The following is a 14,689-nucleotide window of genomic DNA, read 5'->3' on the forward strand; positions in this document are numbered from 1 at the left end:
GAATTAGAATATATCTCTAATCTTCAATCATAAAATAAAAAATTAGGGATTATAGCTGTGGAGACAATTTAGGGTCAATAATAATTTCAAATGTTCGCTAATTCACTTGTTTCCAACAAAAAAAAAAACGTTAAAGTTTCTTTTATCAAAACATTTTCATTAAAAAATACATAGAAGTCACAATAATAAAATCTTAAGGATAAATTAAAGATTTAATAATGGTAATATTTCACCAAATTTGGCTTCAATTTTAATATCCACACAGTCATCAGCCCTAGTTGGTCCTATATTTACCACAGCAACAGGTTTATTAGCAGATTTTGTTTCCAATACTATTCTATAACCTGAATATACAAATAGAGATGAGCCCATGACCAGGAGTGAATCACATTCTTCCACAAAATCATTCACCCTCTGAACTCGTTTTTTTGGAATGTTGTCTCCGAAAAAAACAATGCGTGGAATTAATAAATTTCCTTCACATTTTGGACATTTAGGAACCTTGAATCCGCCAATTTCTTCCTATTGAATAAATAATAGAACTATAAAATTTATATCATAACAATAGGTTATTATAAAGATTTACTATAAATACTTTATAAATTAAAATAGTAACATAAGATAATTTTACCCTATAAGTAAGCAAATGTTTTTAAGGTTTGTTACAGATTGAGTTTTTGTGTACAAACTACAAAGTATCCATTATTTTCTATAATTTAAATACCTAATGAAATTATAAACTTTGTAAGAAATCTAAATGTAATTTGTTAAGTTGATTTAGTCATTATTTTATTATTGTTAATATTATAGGCTATAGAATCGAGATATCCTGTTAATCTGCTACATTAAACGCCTGTCAAGTTATATTTACTTTGAAAAGAAAATTTTTTAAACAGCTTGAACTAATAATATGTTAATAAAACTATGCCATGGCAAATAATGTTAAATAATTTATTTATATTTCATACATCACAAGTGTATTATATTTTTAAAAATTATACTACACATATAATGTATAATTATTATTATAATCAAAATGAAAAATTGCATGTAAATGGTAAGTGAATTAGTAAGTGAAAATAAATAAAAATAGAATGTTTAAAAATGTTTTTCCTTACTGGAGTGAGTTCAACATCACCATCAGGCCTGACACTGTACAACTCTTTAATGGAAACTTGAGGGTTTAAACTTGACAAAACATCTTGAAATTTATGTCTATCGATTGTATAATCACATTCTAAACAATGTATAACATATGAAGTCCCATGCAATTCAAGAACATTTTTGCTTCCTGCTTTTGTATGCAAGTTATCAACATTCTGAGTAATAATATGAATAATTTTATTTTTATCTTCCAAATTCTTTAAAAACGTATGTGCATAATTAGGTGCCATTGATGAAAATCTAGGCCACCCCAAATAATTTCTAGCCCAATAACGTACGCGTACTTCTGGACTTTTAATAAACTGTTGATATATTACCGGGCGATTTTTACTTCTCGCATACAACCCGACATCAGCGGAGCGATAATCTGGTATACCACTTTCAGTTGATATTCCTGCACCTGTGTTAAATGAATATCATTACAACAATTAAATTAACCATTTATGATACACTATACCGGTTAATACAAGTATTTTATTATGTTCTTTAATGAAACGTTCAAGAGTAATTGCATCTGATGTTTGCACAGGCGTGTGTTTTGGTACAAAATTAGAGTTGAATCTAAAAATTAAACTTTTACTTGAATTTAGAATTACTTCACATGTCTTAAAAATCATTATATTAAAATTTAAGGTATTGGTAACAATAAGTTTAGATTTTAAGTTTTCACTTTTGATTTTTGAAAGCAGCGTTTTAATTTTACGACCTTCAATTTGGTAACGAAATAATAACAAAATAAATCTTACTACAAATTACAATATTAATTAGACCGTAGTAATGGTAAAGTAAACCAAACCTATGAAAGTATGAACTTTACCAAGTGTAGAATTATCACAGTCATTCACAGAACAGTTTATCTATATACTACATTCTGTGATAATATTATATTATTATGTTCAAAGCACAGAATAAGTTAGAGATGGGTGATTCTTGAAAGCATAGATAATAATAATGTAAGAACTGTACTTATATTATTATCTATACTTGAAAATGAATCGATCTATATCGGAATGAAAAAAGTTGATTTTTCGATTCCGTCACGACGGGTTACAATAATATGAATTATGATGTTCCACTTTCAGTTCCATACCGAGAAAAGATGCCCAATGTCCATACAGCGCACAAAATTTTCCAATAATGGAAAAAAATAATTTGCCTCCGGTCTGACCAATATAAAATTACAAAAATAAGGGAAAATGGGCTAAAATCGAACAAAAACTAAATCGATTCAATGTGAAATCGCCTGAGCAGAAACGATTTTAAGATCGATAAATCTATTTAAATCGCCCGTCATTAGAATAACTGTTATTATTAATTATTCTGTGATCAAATGTGTTCATATTTCATTGATAGATTTCTATCGTTATACCTCCATTACAACTATTCATTATTTATTTGTTTTCTGTGTGACGGTCCAAAAAGGCGGAATTTTTATTTTGTCTTTAAACAAATCCATTTTCTACAGACTATTCGAATGTTGGCTAAACTAAAACTTCGTGCAGTACGTAACGTACTTGACCAAGCCTTGATACAAAATTCTTTATTTTTTTTTACAATCGGGGCTCGGGGGCATCCGCATATAGATAATAAATAATAATATAGCTAAGCATAATGTAGCTAATAGGCATTCAGCTGATGTCTGATACAGAATACAGATGTTATTTTTTTTTACTTTGTTTACTAAGTTTGTTATCATTTAATCAACTTCACAACCTCAGTATTCAATATTTCGTCATTCATGAATAACATTTTTAATGATTTTAGATTTACTTTTACAATTCATTATTTTTAGTTTTATTCACTCCTAGAATATTCATATTCTTGTTGTCTTAACTTCATATATATATATATATTTATTTACATTATTTGAAATCTTTAAATCTTTATATTTTACACTCGAATGTCTCAGTAAATCATGTTTAATAGTTCAACAGCTGTAAGTTCAGTAATGGGGCTAATGTCTCATTTAACTGCTTCTGATCTTAAAGAAATACTAAATGACGATAGCAAGTTTGAAATTTATGCTAAAGAACTAAAACCAGTAAGTAATTACGATTGAGAATAAGCATTTGAAGTTGATTAATATTTTAAAAACAATACATTTTAGAACAAAGAAATAGATACTGAAAAAGAAATGTTAATAGCAAGTAATCAATCTTTGGCTGAATTTAATCTTACTAAAGAACCAGAGTTGGTTAGCGGTAAAGAAAGATTATGTGAAATGTATGATGAAGCAGAAAAACTATATAAAAGTGTTACAGAAAAAGTTAATACTTTAAGTAAGTATAATAATTTGAGCTTTAAGAGTTCTATCATAAATCAAGAGTACTTACTATCAATTTTTTTTTGTAAAAGCAAAACTAGGGAAAAACCAACCCCATTGCATATACCTAAGTATGAAACAATTTTTCGAGGGTTTTATGTCTATTTATAATCTAATACATTTTCTGTTTTTAAATATTATGTTAGTATGCGCTCAAATAGAATATATGTTGTTCCAGCCCAGTAAAAAAATTAATTGGTGGACATTAAGCTACCCAAATGTTAGATGAACATTTAGTTTCTACTAGAGTTATTTGCTTAGAGTTTAGCATAGATGGGCAACACACAGTTACAAGAGGACAAATTTTCAGAAAGTTAAAATCTAGCGGGCCAGAGCATAGAAAGCAAATAAACAGTTCATTAAAAATATTCATTTTAAGTAGCATTTATTTTGTTTATAATGTAATTTGAAAATTTAGCACAGGCCAGATAAATGAGCCTCGCAAGACGCCAGTTGCCCACCCCTGAGCTATAGGTCCCCGGTTTCATTATAAAACGTTTATATAGTCCCTCAGTATTCTCTTTATTTTTTTAAATTTCTTAATGCCAATCAATATTAAATAATAAGAAAATAATGTTAAGTATCACTTCAATATTAGTACACTATTTCTATATCAAGTTAGCCGTTAGATAATTATATAACAACTAATTTATTTTAAAACAATAATAATACTATAATAGTTAAGAGTTAAATAACTTGCATCAAATTTAACAAATTCAATTAATTTTTTTACGTTCCTTACAATTCTTTTTTTTAATAATTTTAAATGTAATCATCATTATTATATTATAATTCTGTACACTATCATTTTATTTTATATTCAAAGAATTAATTTTTTGCTTAGGTTTGTGGCTTGTTTATTATATTAAAAATTAAAAATGCACTATAAATAATATCAAGATTTAACATGGAATGGGTATATGAGAGCTCAACTTTATATTAAATGCCAAAACGGGTTTTTTTTAGGTAAATAAAAAGATATTTAGATTTGTATTAATGTAATTTTTTGTATAATACAAAAGGTAAAAAAATAAAAATATTTACCTAACTTGATTAAGAAATATTATTGAATTCATTTATGAGCTTAATATACCTACTATTAATATATTCTGACAACCAGTAACAAACTTATAGGTCCAAACCAATTTGGATATTAGATAATATTCCATATAGGTTTACTGGGTTTACCTTTATCAATTTCTGCTGTACACAATTAATGCAATACACAATTTTTTGAGTAGACATATGTTAACTAACAACTAACTTTTTAGACTTTATGTTTTATTTAAATTTTATTGATTTTTTTTATAGATAATATAAGAATAGATAGGATTATACATATGCATAATATAATAACACAAAGTAATGCAGTGTAATAATAAATATTAAGTATGTACATATTATCTAAAAACTGCTAAATAAACATTCATTATTATTATTATTAATGGGTGACCAACTGACAAATTTGTCTTTAATCATGTAAATTTATACCATATTTTCCTATTAAAAATGTTTTTTCATGCATATTTTGACGATTTTGCCTGCATGTTATATTTTGATACTTTTTACTTTTTAGTACTTAAAAATCAGTGCTTAAGTGATCAAACCTCTTAGGTAACGTATTGTCAAGAGGCTTTAAACATTAAGAAGACTACATTACTATGATGATAATTTATTTTTTTTTCTTAATGGTATGGAATGAGTAACTTAATTTTAATTTTACCATCAGTGTCACAAACTATAAACACAATTATTATTCATTATGCAGTATAGTTATATAGTTGTATATTAATTTTTATAAAATGTATGGGTATAAAAAAAATTGATTGAAGTAGTGTAAGTACTGTTCAATTAATGGGCAAAATACTGTTGATCTCTGTTACTCATCATTAACTTTGAAGAATCCATATTTCATATAAATGATAGACACACACATTGTAAAGTCACTACAATGGCTTTAATAGCTAAATGTTATGTTATAAAACAGTATTTTATTTTTAGCTTTTATATAGTCTTCTTGTGATTCTATTTTGAACAGGTTTGTAGGAATTTAATTGTTTTTTATTATTTGCGCTAAAGTAAAAGTGAATTTGGAAAAAAAAATTAATTTGGTACTATACTAATTGAACAATATATAATAAATCAAAAATCTAATTCCTACACTATCTAAAAAAGAGAATAAGGAATTAAAATATGTTTTCAAAATTAACACCGGCTTTTGGTACTGGATGAATTTTTCTTCCGTTTTTTGGGGCGTTCATGTTAAACCTTTTTTAATCTTAGCCGTAGTTTGTCTTCAATAACATAAAGCCTCTTTGGGTAACTCACTCACACTAATGATCAGTCACTACACACAGTTACACATTACTCAAGATAAAGAATGTTGCCTAAATATACAAATGGTTTGCATTCAACAGCCATAAATAAATAGTTCCCTATTTGTATTATTATTTTTGTTGAATATCCTTTAATAAGTCATTAAAATTATATTTTTAGAACAACACAAAGGTAGTATGAATCCAGAAACTATATTAGCATTGTTGCAAACTGCTTCTAGTGAGATTGAAGAAGAATCAGATGTAAGTATGAATTACATAAAATAATTATAAAAATTACAAAAATTGAAAATATCTTTTTTTGTTATTTTAGAAATTGGCCGAAAATTTTTTAAGTGGTAGCACTGACTTAGAAGGCTTTTTAGAAGAGTTCCTGAAACGTCGTAAGGATATGCATATGCGTAAAGCTAAAGCAGATAAAATGTCTGAATTGCTAAGTAGGCGTAATAATTCCTTCAGACCACCAATCAATAACATTCAACCAACAACAGCAGGATATCCACAACCTGGATATCCCAATTCATTTTATTTTCAACCTACTTCAATGCCATATCCAAATGTACCAATGAATATGCCTATGCCAGGCAATCAATTTTTAAACAGACAATATTAAATACACAATATATAAATTAATTATTATATTCAAAACAATAATGTTACAATTATTATTTTTTTTATTAAAATATACATTTATAAATTTGAATTATGTATATAGAACAAAATACAATTATTAGAATGTTATTATTATTTTTTAACTTTTGTAAACACCTTTTCTATGATTTACTTCTACCACTTAATTAATCCTGGAATGTATTTGTCGATCAATGTTTGATAATATGGCATCAATTCTTTTATATCTGGTATGACACCTCCTTTAGTATATAAATCAAATTTACTAAAAAAAAAGAAAAAACATTAGTTGTTCACAATAATTGATTCATTTTTTTAATTAGAGAGTTTTAATACAGAGTGGCAATCAATTTCTTGATTACTTACAACTAAAAACTATAAATTAATTTTGCAGAATGATCACATGATCATTACATAATAAACAATGATTTGTTCTCCTTCAAATAAATTTTTCCCACACTTAAAATTTACCAATTTCAGAAGATTAAGTTTATCTAATTTTTTACCGGTTGATGTTCACATGTTTACTAGAGTTGGTATTTATATAAAATAAACATTACCTACCTCATTTTTTTAAAATAAATCTTCAAAACATTAACTATACGTATTTATTACCTTTAGTACAGAATAAGCTATATGAAGTATTTATTCAGTACCTTTAGCATGTTATACAAGAAGGAAAAACAAAAAAATTAAACAAACTTCTTGATGATTGACAGAAACCTATTCAATAGAATATTTAAGATCTCATCCAAATATCCACTTACTTGAATTCTAAGACCCATTTCTTCATTTCCAAATCATCTTCAGAGCATAAAAAATCATAGTCACCACCAGAGTGCCATGGGTAAAATGAATGGAATCTACAGTAGGTATGCAGAAAATATGATGAAATTCGTAAAAGTTAAATAATATATATATAGGTGCCAAAAATAGTTAATGGACATAATTGATAATTACCTACCTAATCATGTTTAGTCCTTCTTTGGGTATTGTAGTTTTGTTGTGTACTAAGACTCTATATAAGTATTCATCATGTCCCCAAGACATCAAGATATTGTCCAATCCACAATTTTTCGAATAAATACCTAATGTGGTGCTGAAAATATGATAGTATTAATTTGGCTCTAGACTACTAGACTCATTTTAATAAATTAAATGGTAAAGTTACTTGTATCTCGGATCATAGGTGTCAGGGTTCTTTTTAAATGTGGTGTCTTTGTAAACTATAGAATCCGCCCATGCACATCCAACAGGAAATGTATCACCAACCACACTCCACTGAGGCTCACCTTTGAAAGCCATCACCTAATAAGTAGGTGCAAAACAAAACAAATAGGCTTTTGTGAACAAATTAACCAAATAAATGTCGATCAATGGATACAAACTATTGCCTAAATAGTAGGTATGCTATTAATATTAGTAGGTACCTAAGTATTATAGTATTATAGTGTATTACCTTAACCTATACCTACATTGGTCATTACTTATTACCATAAAGATTGAAGAATAATTTCATGGTTATGTTATTACTTGTTATTATAAAATAGGCATGTATTGCCTACTTGTTCTCTATTTTGTTTTTATGAACATTCACCTAACTACTGTTATCTGCTTTAGATTTATTTAGAATTAATACTTAAATAGATACTTAATAATTTAAAATGCACCTTTACGGTTTACTTACTTTCCCTAAATCGTGTATCAGACCAACCAGATGAAACCAGTCATGGTGTGGATGAACGGCGCGTATGCGTTCGGCAGTTTGAAATGCGTGAACAATGTTGGGAATATTTACGTCAGGATCGCTTTCGTCTACTAAGTCGTTGAGGGATTCCAATGCTTCCATAATAGTGGCCTCAAATTTATCGAAAGACAACCATTCAGCCATCTTTTCTTCGTTACAAATGTGTAGGAAAATAAAACAATTAAAATTTTTAATGAGCTAAGAGTACTGACAGAAATTTAAAAACTATTTTTTATTTGGTACCTAGGTCAAATGTATTATGTGTATCGAATGGGCATGTATATGAGATTGTTAACTAAATTAATTATTAAAGAAATACTTTTACAAGGTGTAAATGTGTAATAGAAAAACCTGACGAATGAAATAATTTTTGTTCTAATCAATATTTAAAAATAATTTTTTGTGTAATATTTTATAATTTATATAGACAATAGCGCTACAACTACAGTTTTTTAATATCTTATGAAAATCTGATTTTTAGACAAATTGTGATGGTGGTATACATATATATTTAAGTCAAGTTGTTTGATTTTCATATTTCATTAAAATATCATGATATTTTTTAGTTCCTACCTAAATTGATTTAAAACGTGTTAATACATTTTACAAAATATTATTTTTGGGAATTTCCTGACATAAGTATATTTCTTAAATTATATAGGCATTATCCATATTTTTATTTAATATCAATTTTTTTTTTTTATTTGCCATGTCTTCCTATTTCTATTAGGTATACGATAGGTGATAGGTCATAGCCCATAGGTATTAAGTATACTATTAGTTTGACATAGGTATGAATTATGAATATAAATAAATATTTTACCAGGTGCCTAATATAGATATATCTAGATAATATTTTTGGACTTTTTAAATATACCTAAATACCATATTTTCTATTTCTTGAGATTCTTTTTAATACTTAAGTGCCTTATAATAGAGACACTAATTTCTGGTTTTTAAATCAAAACTCTCTTTTTCTGCTGTAAATTATTTAGCGGACAATTTTTCTGAAAAATTTGACGTATCATAATAAAAATATAGAAGAATAGCTTATTTCGAATTACTTAACCGTGTAGGTATTAAGAATAATTATAGATAAATGTGGATTATGAAAATGGGTTTGGGAGGTATGTCGATGCCATTATGATGATTTCAAAATTGTTGTACCCTTTCATATTATTAACCTATCATTTATAATTTGGAAAAATACCTAGTCAAAGTTTAATAAATACTAGATCTAATATTCCATATATTTTTAATTTTTGTAAAACCATCTTTAAGGACTATTATCCGTAGTATAAACATTATTTATGAAACTTCTCGTTCAGATATTGAATAATAAGTAGGTATATCAACATTTTCAAAAAAACTTTTCACTTAATAATTTACAAAAAAAAAAAATGGGTTCTCATTTGAAAAACAGAAGTTTTTATCACCACAGAACACCCCTTAAGCAGTATAAAAATGTATAACATCGTTATGTTTGTTTGAATAACCAATTTTGTCAAATTTTGAACATAAAATTTTTATAAAAATAAAATCTATTTTTAACATCTTAACATTTCTGTTTTCTGTTAGAATATAAAACGTATGCACAACCTTTGCACTACTAAATGGTTATGCCTTAGGCCCATAGCTATAAAAAATAAATCGATCTTGTCAAAAATATTGATTGAGTATCCTTGTTATTTCGTGATTTTGAAAAGTAGTGGGAATATTTTATTTTTACCCTTCGAAAGTACCAACTGGGTCCAATTTACTACCAGAAACCACCCTTAAATTTGAGATTAAATATTTTTACTACTCCCTACTAAAGGCTAATAACTTATTTGGACTTACTTTTTACGTAATCTATTGTTTGGTTCGTATGCATCTCGGTGTATGTGATTCTCACTCTTTCTTTTATAGGATCCTCGTGGTCTATGTCATAATCCCTGTATCGTCCAATAGGTTTGGATGCAAATGCTGCCTCTGGTCTCAACAGCTCTGATACATCTAGCATAGCGATTTTATTTTTTACCTAAAATTTAATTTTTATTGATATTTAATTATATTAGTTTCTAAGTACTATTAATACACATCTCTAACTTATGATATAATATGTTTATGCAACATAACAAATTGTAAATATAAAATTCAAAAAAACGCAATAGGTATGTATAGTCAAGTATAGTAAAAAAAAAAAGAAATACCATTATATTTCAGTTGATGTACAAATGTTGACAATAAATCCAATAGGTTTACTGATCCATAAATGTCTATAGCGTTATACCTAGCTAGTGCAAGTGGCTGATTAGATACCAAGCATCTAACTTATATACCTACCTACCTCCCTGTAATTATTAATTAAACACCATCTAATTGGACTTTGGTATACTTATAACAGTTAGATATAACTAATCAATAATCACGCTTCATTAGCAACGATCGTAGATATAGTACGTACTGGCTACTACCTATATATATAGCCACCAATAGGTAGTAACATAATAATAATATTTTATCGAACCGACGACCAATTAACAATTTATGTCGATATTATTATATTATATGTGCATTTAATTGTACCTACCTACATCAATAAGTAAATCATTATTCGTTAATGAATATAGGTATATAGGTGCACGATACATCTGATATTTCTATTTCAGATGAACTATTTAACCAAAACACTTGTTATTTCAAAAAATATTTTTTATCGTTTTAATTTTTTTTTTAATGACAACATTTAAAGCGAGTGGTACAGTGGTGAGCTGCAAAATGTAGTTCCAAGTTCCACTAGGTAGGTCGTAGTCGTATAGGTACCTATTTGTCCAGGTTAGGTCACTAATAGTCTGCTTCAGAATATGAAACTAAAAGTGCATGTTGCACTCAAAAGGGTAAAAAACTTAAAAATTATAACGACGAAAAATAATGAAAAAACTATTATTTTTTCCAAAAAATGTAGTTTTGTAACGACTTAAATTTAAGTAAAAGAAATATTTTCAAAAACGTTATTGTTTTCTGAAATAATGTTTGATGAGTGTTTTGTGTTAAATGGATCACCCCGTATACAAAATATGCAATAGATGTTGTCTATAATATATTATAATTGATTTAAGCTTTTCGATCTTCCCTATGCATGTTTATAGTTTATAATGCCTAATACTTAATATTATGGCGTAAGTATTTACACATATTTCTAATATATTATCTAATTGATTAGCGAATTTTTATTATTATAAATTTATATAACATATTATAAACATCAACATTTTTTTATCCATTTATATACGTATGCAAAATTATTACAAATGTACCCACATTATTAACTATTATTGAAATATTTATCTATACATTCGTAGTTGCTAATTGCTATTAGTAGTTATATATACTAATATAGACATACTACTTTGATTTCGTTGGTCATTCGTTTTTTTACAATTTTAGATTCTGAGCGGAGTGAATAACGATAAATGTATTGATTTTGCATTAATGTGTTAAAAAAAAAATTACATCTGTATACTTACATGAAAAGTATAGTTGAATAAAATGCATCGATTTTCATACCTGCAGGGGGAGGTTTCTTCTAGAAATGTGGTTCTAGTTGGTACTTTTAAGAGTTTAAAATTCAAAATTTCCAGTGTCAAAATAATCGGGAAAACAAAAAATAAGAATTAAAAAACAGACATTTTATGCAACTTTAGGTAACTAAAAAATTAAGAACAGTAAAAAATTTTAATTTTTAGCAAATGTTTATTTTGTCATTTTTTATGCACTACAATTTTAATAAAACTTATAAATTATATTTTCAATAACTTGTATCTAACATACATTTAATATTAACCTATAGTTAATACGTCAAATAGCATAAAAGTTACTTCAGGTCCACAAGGTGTAATTTTTCTATGCAGAATCCTCTTATTTACTGACTACGCAAAACTTTTTAAGAACATAATCAATAATCATTAATCACTATGGATGACTAATGACAGCATAGTATTACAAAAGGCCTTATTTAAGTTTGTTAACTGGTGTGAAACGGTTAGTTTTCCTTAGACTTATAGATAAATACAATACTATACATTCTTCAGAACGCGTGATACAATTGTTTATGATTATATATAGACCTAATCTATAACCAAACCTTGCGTCGAGTAAATCAAGTAGATGATTTAGGATTCAGATCAGTGCCATCGTCATCATCCAATAATCACATCGAACAAATTACATGCAAAGCTTTACGTTTTTCGGGCTTCGTTCGCATAATGCATTACATTTATAACATAGAACATTGATTGCAAATCCATGGCAAGCGAAAATGTTTACTATTATAATATTATATAATATTTAATATTATAGGACCTTTTTTTTTGTCGTTTTAACCGATGACGCCGCGGAAACTGCTTTCGCATTGCTTCCGCGGCGCCGCCATCATTTATTAATAATATCAAATTTTAATACCTGGGGGGTGGACGGGACAGCTCCCCGACTTACCCCTTTCATATATTTCAAAAAATATTATAGGACCTATAATAACCTAAACTAACCTTTTTATACTAATACATTAATTATACAATCATATTATAGTATAACAAAATATAATATTTTTTTCATGGCATACTCTAAAAAAAAAAGGTTATTACTAATTTTGGGCACGCAGGGTTCAAAAGGTGTACCATCCCTGGTATAGGTCTTATAAATACAAATTGTATTTTAATGAGCTCTTATTAAGAATTCCAAGATATCTCACAATTTTTAATATTAATATAAAAGTGAACTAGCAGTTTCTAATGGCAAAACAAATTGTTAACTAGCGTAGTAGCATGGAAATATTTATTATTAGTACTTCAAACAGTTTAAACTCGCACAATGAATATAAATAATAATTTAAAGCAGTAATTATAATTTATTAATAACTCGATAAGTGAACAAAGAAAATATTATACTTATTGCATTCATCAGACTTCACAAAAAAAACCGTAAAGTGTATTGTACGGCCTGCAGTATAAATATAAGTTCCGAATGTGGCCCTCAAGTTGAAAAAAGTTGGGCAAGCCTAGTGTACTACTGGAACCTTAAAATATGCTGTTTATGCATTATGCGTTCATAATTTATTTTTTCTTACCCTAAAAAATGTTAAACCTGGTGTTATTTATTCTATCTATTCTATAACAATTTAAAGTGGCCAAATCCATTAATCAAAATAAACCTAAAGTGATTAGCTTTGAATTATTTGTAGATGCATATATCATATACGTAGTTACAGGATGAACTGTGTCAACTCTCCCGAGTGTTAATAACTTCGTTAGTACATCAAAATAGTATATACTTTATTATGAAAATAAGTACTTAGGTGTTAAGTCTATATAATTGCAATACGAGAATTGCTATGTATTATACATATAATTTTGCAATTATTACATAAAATTAAATAAGTCAACAAACAGTAAAGCACTAGTACATTATGTAAACAAAATTGAGCAAACTGTTATAAATCAGGTCCAAAAATATCAATATACTATGAAGTACCTGTACGGCTATGCACTTACTGACGGTGATCACAATATATTATTTTAATACATGCCTACATATTATAGTTATGGCTATAATATCAAACACCAAGACCAACTATGGTTCATGTCGAGAATCTCGACAAAATATTTACAAAATATGAGCACATTAAATCTTGTTTTCATTCAAAACTTTTTCAAATTTATTGAAATACTTCTACCGCATTTAAACAGCTGCATTTGATCTACATTTTAATGAAATATATTAGGCATTATAGAATAGATTATTAGAATCTTCGCATTTTAATTGTTTTACGTAACATATTCACCAGTGGATTGAATAAACATGCGTGTTATGTTTATTACTAATTTTTAATTTTTTTTAAATAACAATATGAAATACATTTTTACACAATTAAATACTGAATACATACAATAACCTGATACATCATAATTTATATAAAATGTACTGGCAAGAACGGTTGGCGGTATAACAAAACAAAAATCGCGAGGAGAGCCAACTAACGTTGCCGACGGAAAGCGACGGACGTAAGTACAAAACCAAAAAAAAAAATGGGGCAAAGTCAATGGGTCCGCTAAGTCAAACGAGCGGGCGCGTTTTGCACAACTCGGACCGCATATAACACATCTACACAGTACACAAATATCGTGGACACTAGAGGAGACCGCATATTATTATATTTTATATTGTCGAGTTGTCAACTCAAAATGCATGTAAACGAATTATTAATGAACCATACATTCAGATGTAAGACAATCGTCATTTTAAATACATATATATAATGTGTTTGGAAATTAATTAGAAGCCATATACCTATTTTGTTTCCAATGTTCAACAATATTATAATATTATATTTCGTTGTCATGGATGTGTATATTTATCTGAATGTTTATTCATACATCTTATAACAAATTTTGTTTCAGTCTACTACGAGGCATTACTCAAACAATTTTTTGTCTCATAAATTATTTAAAT

At 27.4% G+C, this 14,689-nt stretch overlaps 3 protein-coding genes across 4 annotated transcripts; 1 reads left to right on the forward strand and 2 right to left on the reverse strand.

The window, feature by feature from the left end:
• Positions 1 to 2,190, reverse strand: LOC111033984 (NAD-dependent protein deacylase Sirt4). Of its 2 annotated transcripts, XM_022314977.1 has the most exons (4): positions 1,622 to 2,190; positions 1,482 to 1,564; positions 1,119 to 1,319; positions 1 to 522 (listed from the first exon to the last, which is right to left on the reverse strand). In XM_022314977.1, exons 1-4 carry the CDS (start codon positions 1,779 to 1,781, stop codon positions 205 to 207), a joined length of 762 nt encoding a protein of 253 aa, XP_022170669.1. In that variant the 5' UTR covers positions 1,782 to 2,190; the 3' UTR covers positions 1 to 204. The 2 variants fall into 2 exon arrangements, with proteins under 2 accessions (XP_022170669.1, XP_022170668.1); XM_022314976.1 differs by having other exon boundaries at positions 1,119 to 1,564; positions 1,622 to 2,131.
• Positions 2,191 to 2,871: 681 nt separating this feature from the next.
• On the forward strand, positions 2,872 to 6,484 carry LOC111033986 (vacuolar protein sorting-associated protein 37B). Its single transcript, XM_022314979.1, has 4 exons — positions 2,872 to 3,205; positions 3,272 to 3,443; positions 5,984 to 6,066; positions 6,137 to 6,484. The coding sequence occupies exons 1-4, from the start codon at positions 3,080 to 3,082 to the stop codon at positions 6,434 to 6,436; spliced, it is 681 nt and encodes a 226-aa protein (XP_022170671.1). The 5' UTR covers positions 2,872 to 3,079; the 3' UTR covers positions 6,437 to 6,484.
• Positions 6,485 to 6,559: 75 nt separating this feature from the next.
• On the reverse strand, positions 6,560 to 10,521 carry LOC111033985 (inositol oxygenase). Its single transcript, XM_022314978.1, has 7 exons — positions 10,393 to 10,521; positions 10,040 to 10,220; positions 8,141 to 8,349; positions 7,625 to 7,761; positions 7,418 to 7,552; positions 7,221 to 7,316; positions 6,560 to 6,718 (listed from the first exon to the last, which is right to left on the reverse strand). The coding sequence occupies exons 1-7, from the start codon at positions 10,393 to 10,395 to the stop codon at positions 6,610 to 6,612; spliced, it is 870 nt and encodes a 289-aa protein (XP_022170670.1). The 5' UTR covers positions 10,396 to 10,521; the 3' UTR covers positions 6,560 to 6,609.
• Positions 10,522 to 14,689: the final 4,168 nt, after the last annotated feature.

This window comes from Myzus persicae, unplaced genomic scaffold (genome assembly GCF_001856785.1).
Source record: "Myzus persicae strain clone G006 unplaced genomic scaffold, MPER_G0061.0, whole genome shotgun sequence".
NCBI classification, from domain to species: domain Eukaryota; kingdom Metazoa; phylum Arthropoda; class Insecta; order Hemiptera; family Aphididae; genus Myzus; species Myzus persicae.